Source organism: Toxotes jaculatrix, chromosome 9 (assembly GCF_017976425.1).
Source record: "Toxotes jaculatrix isolate fToxJac2 chromosome 9, fToxJac2.pri, whole genome shotgun sequence".
Classification (NCBI taxonomy): Eukaryota; Metazoa; Chordata; class Actinopteri; family Toxotidae; genus Toxotes; species Toxotes jaculatrix.
The window spans coordinates 2,031,952-2,042,029 of NC_054402.1; the positions used below are offsets into that span (position 1 = coordinate 2,031,952).

The 10,078-nt window shown below is 46.0% G+C and overlaps 1 protein-coding gene across 1 annotated transcript; it reads left to right on the top strand.

Annotated features, from left to right (window-relative positions):
* On the top strand, positions 1-9,561 carry LOC121186725. Its single transcript, XM_041045504.1, has 4 exons — positions 1-320; positions 1,291-1,663; positions 4,825-5,030; positions 6,954-9,561. Exons 2-4 carry the CDS (start codon positions 1,312-1,314, stop codon positions 7,047-7,049), a joined length of 654 nt encoding a protein of 217 aa, XP_040901438.1. The 5' UTR covers positions 1-320; positions 1,291-1,311; the 3' UTR covers positions 7,050-9,561.
* The last annotated feature ends 517 nt before the right edge of the window (positions 9,562-10,078 follow it).

Here is a 10,078-nt window from a genome sequence, read left to right on the forward strand (position 1 = left end):
ACGGCGAGCGAACAGCGACCTGCTCCGTTATCCGGTACATCCCGTCACCTGCGCGTCGATCTGTTTGTTTTGATGGGTTAATCTGAGGCGGGAAAACACGGCGAACCATCATCGAGACAATCCAAACCCTTGAAAGTTGACATGGAATGACACATTTCTCGGCCCCCCCCCCTCACCCACCCCACCCCCCAGAGTGGACTGTTGACACCTTGTGATCCTTCACCTGCCGCAGCACCAGCTCGTCTCTGGCTCGGTTTGTTGTCTCTGATGTCCACCTGTCACCTGCGGACAGCCTCACCACGGATCGTCACATAGACCAAGTAGGTGCCTCGCCGGTGTGAACTGCGCCTGAGTGTTTGCCGCTGCAGCAGCCGGCGGTGACTGACAGCGCGAAGTTGCATCATCTGTCCAGCTGTCAGGAAAAGCTGCGCTTTAAACTTTTGGCTTAATCAACTTTCATTAGCGCTTAAACGCAGGCTAACTTTTTTTTTTAAATAACAGCTCCTCGGTGTTTCAGTGTAACTTTACCAGTGAGCTGATTTTCCTTCGACCCTTTCGTGTTGTTTATTTCACGCGTGACAGGTCCCGACATGTCGGATACAGGAAAGTTAACATGTCGATATAAACCGGACACGCACAGTTTAAAACCACCACAGGCCGGAGGTGTGTGGCCGAGCACCGGAGGGCCGCCGAGCACCGGAGGGCCGCCGAGCCCCCGTTAACACCGCGGAGTTCCACTAATTAACGTTTTGTTTTATTAAACTTCAGGTTTTTCTGGACTAAAGCGAGGAACGCAGGGTCGGTGCTCGACTCTTAAACATTTTATTTTAACTTTTTTACTGAATCTGAAATTACACTTTTATTATTATAACTAATTACACTTTAATGAGTGGTGGTGGTGGGGGGGTTGGGGGGGGCGCGTACAGTATCGACTAAACGTTGGTACTTTCCTCCTCTCGTGACTTGCCGCTGCGCACGCGCATCTGCGCCTCAGTGTTTGTGTGTGTGTGTGCGCGCGCTCTCTCTTCCTCGTGCTCGGGCGGCACGGATTTGTTTACAAACACAAGTCTCGTGGTTATGAAGCGGACCCGCCGCTGCCCCCTACCGGTCCATAGGAGAATATAGGTTGGTAGGTCAAACCGGTGCAGAGCGGAGGGAGGGAAAAAAATTTGTATTTTATACAAACAGTAAAACACTTTAAATATTTTTTCCCGGTCCAACATGTGGCGTTTTTACTTCTGTGAGTGTGTATTTACACGTGCGCTTGAATGTTTTCCACGTGTGATTTAGGAGACCACTGAGACCACTGGGATGGCCCGTGCAGAGACCGCCGAGAGCGTCGGGGAAACTGGGGGAGGAGGAAACGGCCCCCTTCCTCGCCACAACACCTGCCGCATGGAGCTGCCCCACGCCTGGCCTGGCCTGCTCACCACTACCACCATCACCTCCGGGACTGGCATCGGTGCCATACAATTCCACCGTAACCACCACCACCACCTGCACCCTTTCCGACCTCTCTATCTGTCACATTCGCTGCCTGACGATACCCAGACTCACCAGCGGTTACCTGCGATGCCATCACCAGCGCCTCCTCCTACCCCGCTCTGCAGCTGGAGGGGTGAGGGCGCAGTAACACCCAGTGCCTTGTCAGTTGAGGAGTCAGGTGAGTTTGTGTAATTCAACACTGATTGGGTTATGGTTTTATACAGGTGGGGCTGAGGGTAGAGGAGGTGGTGGCGGGTTGGTTCTCCCTTTGTTTTCACAGACAGGGAAAGGGAGCAATGTAACACCAAGATCTGTTTTTACAGCCACTGCTGCAGGAACAGGCAGCTCATGTACTGCATCACAGCAGCAGTGGATGCAGGTTCTGATGTAAACGAACCTAAACATTAGATGTGACTGCGCATTTTGCCTTTCAGACCTCCACCCTTTAGTAAACATCCAACTTAGGAGGAGAGTGTGTGTTATGTGTGTTCTGCCCCACGACAGGAGGTTGTTTGGGCGGTGTTGACGGGGGACAGGTGGAGAGGGAGTACACTATGACGGGATGTGTAACAGCGGTCACAGGGATGAACATGTGACTCCTCTGTTGTACGGTGGCCTTGTAGCCCACAGCCCACTGTGTGTCATGAGGCTACGCAGGAAAACTGACCAGTCCTGTTTTGTTCCACAGACAGTGTGTGATTCTGTCTGGATCTGGATTCTGTCTTTAAACTGCTCGCCTCTGTCATTTGGCTCAGATTAGGGATTAATTGAATGTCCACTGACCTTACACCTGTTTATTGGCTGTGCGTTGTCAGAAAGAATTATTATTATAAGCAGCTGCTGCTCTCTCCTGTGGTTTGTAATGTTGGTGTAATGTTGGTATCAGTCAGCGAGATTCCCTTCAGCTGCAGAAGGAAATGATTTCTCTGTTTGTTTAATTCGGGCTGCTTCGAGTGGAGAGGGACACAGAGTGGAGTGGAATGGAGCCAATCCAAACTTCTTTTTGTTTCTTGAAGCTGTAGAAAGGGAAATTTAGGTGGAAGCAGTGACTCGGCGGGTTTCAGGAAAACCAGCTTTACATTTGGCACTGAGCCACTGTGTTGTGACAGATTTGAAGTAATGTAAACAGATAAGTGCCCCCACTCCCACACCTCCACACCCCTGCACCCGGCACGCCCTCCCCCCTTTCCTCCTCCACCTCCTCCTCTCTCAGTTGTAGGTCAGCTGTGCATCTCAGGCATGTTCAGACTTGTCCTCTGTTCTCTGGCTGCAAGAAAGAGACAGTGTGCAGCATTTCCTTCTGATCTGATCTGCACACAGCCAGGAAGCACAAAGTCAGATCAAGTCAGATTTTATTTTATATTGTTTGGTGTCAATATCTGTTTAACAATCTGTAATCAAGATTAAACTAAGGAAGAGCAGCTGAGGAGGGAGGCCTATACCAGAACACACAAACATGCAATAGATGTAGGATGTGCATCAGTCACTCAGTCAGTCAGTCAGTCACTCAGTCACTCAGTCAGTCACTCAGTCACCAGCAGTTAATGTGGTCATTCAGTCAGACCACAGATTTCTCAGGGAGCTTATTAGTTACAGGTTTGTCTCAGTCAGTCAGTCAGTCAGTCAGTCAACCAATAAACCAGACATAAACCACAGTGACTAATCAGTCGGCCAGTCAGCGTAAACAATCAGTGTTAGTCAAAATAATCTGTGAATCTGCCACCATGTTGGGTGGTTAAACTAACTTAGTTAGTCAGTTAGTTAATCACCCCCCCCTCTAACCCCCCCGGTCTTTCCTGGCTCCCATATTTAACTGGTCAGGGTGTTCTCAGTCACCTTGTCAGCCTGTCACACAGACAGGTTCATCCCCTGCCCCGCCCCCTTTCCTCTTGTTCACCCTATCACAGCCCGGCTCCCCGCTCTGTCGGCCAATCACGCTGAGACGTTTCTAGGAGTGCTGCCTTAGAGTTACCTTGGCAACAAGCCAGGGTTTTCCCATTTGTTTTTTTCTGCTGCTCTCTCTTTTCTGTCTCTCTCTCTTTCTTCCTGTCTCTCTCTCTCTCTCTGTCTTCCCGTCTCTCCGTTTCTCTCTCTCTCTCTCTCTCTCTCTCTCTGTCTAGTCACCTGCATCTTTAAAGGATCAGCTGTAATCCTCCTAGCAAAGCAAATGCTGTGGTTGCCAGGGGTGCGCGTTTCTGTGGCAACTAGAGTTGGGGTTGCCGTTGGCGATGATCTCCGTGCTGGAGACAGGGGCCGCTCCACAGAAAAGCGATGATTGGACAAAGCAAAAAAAATAACAAGCTGGGGACCAAAAGGTGTGTCGTAGAAAGGTTAGAACAGGGCGCCTGCTCGTCTTTAAGAGGAGTGGCATCAGACCTACACAGTACCACAGACACTGAGATTTAATGTAATATATTGAGGATAAATAACAAGATTACTTCCTGTCTGAAACAATGTATAATTCTTACATTCTTTCACATTACGAAATAAGGTTTAACTGATTGAAGACACAAAATTAAGCAAAAAAGAAAAGACTAAATGAACAAGTAAATAAACAAATAATCAAATGAATAGTTTTTCTGAAAAAATGCTTTGAAATGAAAGAACGGTCACATCAGCTTTCATAAAATCTCTCATAGGTTTCAACATGTTTTTCACACTAAAGAGACCAGACAGAAGGTACAGGTATCTGTATGTAAAAAAACACACACACACACAAAGTCTGTAAACACAAAACAAACACACACACACACACACACTCATACAGTAGCTCTCCATACCAGACTTATTAAGTAGATTAAGAGATTACTCTCTCAAGTTCCATGAAGAGGAAAATAAGTCACCGTCACCCATCAGTCCTGAAGAAATGTGCGTGCACGTTTGGCCAGAGAACTAAACAACTCCACCCTGAAGCACAGTTAGTAACTTTGGTACATTTTTAATATCAGAGGTCAAGACTGAAGTTCAAATGAAGAAAAATTCACTGCAGTTCCTGTTCGTTCTACATCACATACAGTAAACTTCAAAGTTGTGTCCTCCACCTTATATGAGCAAAAACATGCATGTGTGCAAATGACAGCAAGATATTGGAACCGTTCTGGTCATCTACCTCTGCATGTCGCCGTAAGTTCCCTGTAAAGTCACGTTGAGCGTGATGCTCAGTAACAGCCTGAAAGCTCTGTGTGCCCAATGAAGCTCTTCTGTCTGAGAGACACAGAGAGTCTGAGCATGAGGAAGAACAGTGGTAAAAATGAAATGAAGGAGAAGGAGAAATGCATAGTAAATTTTTCCTTTGTTCGTTTCCTGTTTTCTGATTTGATTTCACCTTTTCTGCTGCAGGCTCGGACAGAGAGGAGCTCCAGGAGGCCCCCCACCGGCAGTGGCCTCTGCCTGACTTGCTGCCCCAGAATGAGCACCCATCCAGGGGTTCGGCACACCACAGAGCCACCAGGAGAGAGGCGGTGCATGAGCTGGAGGTCAGGAGAGTGGCCAGCCAGCTGAGGGCCATTGGAGATGAATTTAACACCACAGTCCTCCGCAGAGCGGTGAGAGGAGGGGCGGGGGTTCGATGTATAATTTACACGGTGCTCAGTTTTTACACTAAAGCCACTGAAGTTTTTGAACTTTCTGGAGAGAGGAGACGCAAAATAAGAGCCACAGAGTTTTCTGCCTCTAAAAGGTTGTGAATGAGATGTTGACTGTCGCACAAGCTGCCAAGAAAAAATGATCCACAGGTTTACAGTGAGCGTTCACGTTGTGTGTGTGTGTGTGTGCAGTGTTTACTGTGTCCTTGAACACAGTCTCATTGATTCTCTCTCTCTCTGTCTCACACACACACAGAAATGCAAACACACAGCGTGTGTTATCAGTCCAGCGTGTTCTGAACATGTGACTTTTCATGCATGTGTAATGATGTGTTTGTGTGTTTGAGTAGTGAAGACAGATCAATAATAATGTCATCTGTCATCTGTGTGCTGTGAGCCGGTTGTTCTCTTCCTTCCTTCATCCATTCCTCTCTTCTGTCCTTTTCCTTCCTCTATCTGTTTGTTTCACTTTTCTTTCTCTCTTTTATGTTTTCTTTTTCTTTTTCTTGCTCGTTTTTATACAAATGACTGTCTGAATACTGAATTGTGTTTCAGTCTCCCTCCTCTGCTTTCTCTGTGTGCTTCTCTTCCTTTCCTCCTCTCTCCTCAGATAAATGGCAGAGATGAGGGCACTTTCTCACTCAGGCCTCGTTATTTCTTCCTTTCTTCCCTCCCTCGCTTTATCTCCCACCGATCTGGCTTTCTATCCTTTTTTCCTGATTCCTTCTGCATTGCTCTTGCTGCACTGTCCTCATCATTATCTCTATGGATTCTGTAACTTTATCATTTTTGTTATTAAACATGAACCAAAGCTCACTGAAGAAATCCATTTGGTTTTACTCCGCTGCTCTTATCTCCTTTTTATTGTCATTTCTTTATCTCTCTCCGCTCCCTCCCTCTGTGCTGTAGATCGCGTGAGGAGTTGGCAGTAGACTGCCCCCTCCCTCCACCTCCTCCCCCACCACACACACACACACACACACACACACACACACACACACCTCCCCACTGCTCTCTCTCCCTCGCCATTCCGCCTTATGCACATAAACAAAGATGACGTCACCTACCCTTGGCTCTCACTCTGACATGGACTGTACTCACACACAGTGTACTCACACACACGCACACACACACTCACACACACACACACACACACACACACACGCACACACACTTTATGAGGGTGCTCATGTTTAGCAGGTTTCTGGGGTTGCTGACCTCACTGAACTGTCTCCTGTCCAGTCTGTCTGCTTGCGTGTGTATGTGTGTGTCTGTGTGTCTGTGTGCATGAGAAAGAGTGCGAATGTGTGTTGTTTACAACCCAGCCGGGGCCAAAAGCACTGTCAGAAGGAAGGAAGGAAGGAGGGAGGGAGGAAATGAGAGAAGGAGGGATAGAGATTGTACGAAAAGGAAATAGGGAAGGAGGGAGGGAGGGAGGGAGGGAGGGTTAACGAGAGGCACGTGAGGCTGAGGCAGTTCAGAGCAGCATCTCTAACACAGACACACACTTGTTTGTGCTCTTGTCTGAGCGTTCCTCATTATTCCAGTGCAGACATGTAGTCTCTCTTTCTCTCCACTTCATCTTTCTGTTCACTTCTCTCCCCCAGAAACCACATCACGGCACTTTTTATGAGTACTGTTGGAAATTGGATTTTGAGATTGGATTAGTGACTGTTACACATGTGGGCAGGGACAATAGGGGACAGCACCGACGCACGTGAAGCTGAAGTTGTGTGATTAAGTCTGTCTCGTTGTCTGAGCTGTTTCTGGGTCATTTTGTCATTTTTAGCTTCCTGGCTTGTCTGAAAAGGTCAGATGCTGGAAAACCAAACACACATCTGTGTTTTACTGGGACTAACATCACTCTGTGTTTCTGTCTCGCAGGACGTTGCCCCCCACTGGCAGGACTGGAGAGACGCCTGCCGAGGACTCCTCAACTTCATCACCCAGACTCTCAGCACTCTCTACAGGCTCACGTAGGCAGTCGCCTCTCCTGAAACCACCGGTTACCACAGGGACTTTTTTACATTCAGGACTTGGCCACTGGCCGTGGCACTGTGGCTAATGAGGGGAACAGTCCCAGCTGGTTTGACCCTGGAGGACTAACACGGCCTGAAATCAGACATTTTCTTGAACAAAGAATTTCGGAGGAAGAGCTGGAGGTGTCTTTGCTACCTGTGGAAACTGGACCCTGCCTGTCTGTCTGTCTGTCTGTCTGTCTGTCTGCATGACAGTCCGTCCGTCAGTCGGTCTGCTGGCACAGACTGCAGCTGACGGACTGACGGTCACTTTTCTATCTGTATATTTTGTAAAATCAATTTGCTTTCACTGTCTTCGTCGGCGTCTCAGGGGGTCAGGCTGTTAGGTAGCAGGCGAGACTCAAGTGTGTGTGTGTCAGTGTGTGTGTACGTGTGTGCACAGCAGACCTGGGTCACACAGGTAGGCTGTGTATACTGAGATATGTTTATCCATTGTGGTAAATAGAGGTATTTCAAAATTGGGCTTTTAATTCTACGGAGGACTCTGTTTGTAAAAGACCTGGTATTTTCATTTAATGTGAGCCACCATTTGGTCCAAATAGATCCAGCTCTTCCCTTTGATAGTGTATAATTCTCCAGTAATGATCAGAGAGTTGGTTAAAACTAATTTGGGGAATTATCACAGACACGATTTGACCCTCGTCTGATGTGCGCACGTTACTGCTGTGTCTTCATTTTGCATCCTCTGCCCTCGTTCTTATAAAAACTGTGAAACTGGACACTGTAGTTTTCATCACAGGGAAACGTGGGGTGTTATTCTGCTGCGGAGCAAAGCGCAGAGTGAACCTCGCTCTTCATTTCATCCTATGACGTGCCTTTCTGCTCACTGAGGTCTAATCTCCAACACCAGGACAATCAGCTACACACACACACACGTTCAAAGAAGTACACACACGGACACACACTCTTTAGGCACTTTGTTTGCAGTCACTTAACTCAAGTGTCATTTGCATTACATTCAAATGTTCCAGCTTCAGCGTGGCTTTAAGGTCATTTCAGGACAGAAGTAGCTTAATCCCCACCAAACGCACACACACACACACACACACACACACACACACACACACACACATATGCAGGGACCTGCCACTGTACATTGCCTCACATCATTCATACTGCCAGTGTTGGGAGCTGGCAGGGTTTCACTCGCCCGTGTCGACAGTGTTTGTTTATAGTGGTTGATCACATGTAAATATTCTTTTGGAAGACGAATCTAAGAAATGTGAAACATTTTGATGGACTTAAAAAGTACTTATCAGAGCAAGAGTTCACAGTTTTGTATTTTGGAGCAGCCACTGGCGACAGCAGAGCAGGTTTGAATTTAAATCCAGTGGATTTGAGACGGTATTCCCTGAGTTAAAGAAAAATATATGATTTGGATCGTTGCGTTCGATTGTTGAAAAGTATTTGATGATGTTTGTAAAATGTCCCCTTCGGTTGTGCGATGATTTTCATTGTAGTTTGGGAAAAAATGTTAATTGCTCTTGTTAAGAGCATAATTTATTTTGGAAAGTCGCTTGTTTTTTGGTTCCTTACGTTTTTTTTGTTTTTCGTTCTTTATGTAATGTATTATTTATTTTTTTCTAACATTCCTGATCAAAACTATGAATTAAACTGTACTTGAGTTGTAACTGTTCAAACGGATTGAATCAGATGGAAGCTGTCAGTATATACACTGAGAGTCAATACATACATACGCTTTAATTTCAGATGTTACCGGTTTAAGACAAAAACAAACAAACAAAAAACGGTACAAAGTTTTTTTATCGCACACGGGAAACAAGATGTGTTTGTGTATAATCAGCATCACAGAATGACACAAACCTAAAACTGTACCTTTATACTCTTTAAAGCACAAAGAAGAAATCAGGCTTCACAGACTGTTCAAACCCATTTCACTGAAACTTCAGCCAGAAATTTCTAATGCGAACTATATACTATATACTTTCATGAACTGTAACATACTTTGGACTCAAGTGCCCACTTTGATGGAGTATTTGACCGATTACACGTAAAATGGCTCAGAAACAGGGATCGGAGGCTTTGGAGGACGCGTTCTGTCAGTTTTTTTTTTTTTCCATATTCATTATACCGCTCTCACTTGACCTTAGCTACAATGGTTTGTCTGTTTTTGAAACATTTTGAAAGCCTTTGTGTTTAAAGTCATCGTGATACCACAGTCTGCAGATGTTCCGCTAACAAAGAACAAAGAACATATTTGTAGATCAGTTTGCTAGCTGTGTTTTTAGCCATGTTTGCTAACAGGTTTGATGAAGTAACTCATCAGCTTCTCCACAGGCCCACCTGTAAGTACTGGAATCCTTCGGCCTGCAGGGGATGAGCAGCCCGCCGCTGTCAGCACTTCTCTCGCCTTCCTCCCACCGACGATGCTCAGTGTCAGTCACATGCAGTGTGTGTTTGCTCTTTTTCAGCTTTTTTCTATTGTAAACTTTATACATGAATTTTGTACTTTTTTTCTTTTATACAATAAAAATAAGAAGAACTATATTCACTTGTTTGGTGTTTCATGTCTAATATCAGATGCAGCAGTTGTAGAATATATTGTAAATACATCATGTTTGGAAGAACTGATATTTAATTGTTGTTTGAGAAAATGTGAAACCATTCACAACTAAAGTTACCATATGATCCTGCTTCACATAATAACCTTCAGTTTTACTGTGCTGATGATTTAAAATTCATTCTGAGGGAAGATCAGTCTTCAAAGTCATTTAATCATTTAATATTTATGAAAGCGAAGCTTCAGAGGTTCTGTCTTCTAGAACCCAGGTCTAAGCTCGTATCTTCAGCTTTCTGCCACCACTTTACACTGTGGGGATCTCATCAGGGGACGACGCTGCTCCAGTGGGGACACACGAGGACAGCAGCGGTTTATTGAAATGTGGCCCGGCAGATGTTCACAGATGTTGGTGGCTGTGGTTGGGGGCAGGGCAGCAGCAGCTGCATGGC

What these genes read in the sequence shown, in the direction of transcription:
- LOC121186725 (XM_041045504.1), top strand. Translation starts at nt 1,312, where the DNA reads ATGGCCCGTGCAGAGACCGCCGAGAGCGTCGGGGAAACTGGGGGAGGA. An exon ending in CTTGTCAGTTGAGGAGTCAG is followed by an intron (nt 1,664 to 4,824) that starts GTGAGTTTGTGT and finishes TTTCTGCTGCAG; the next exon opens with GCTCGGACAGAGAGGAGCTC. An exon ending in CCACAGTCCTCCGCAGAGCG is followed by an intron (nt 5,031 to 6,953) that starts GTGAGAGGAGGG and finishes TCTGTCTCGCAG; the next exon opens with GACGTTGCCCCCCACTGGCA.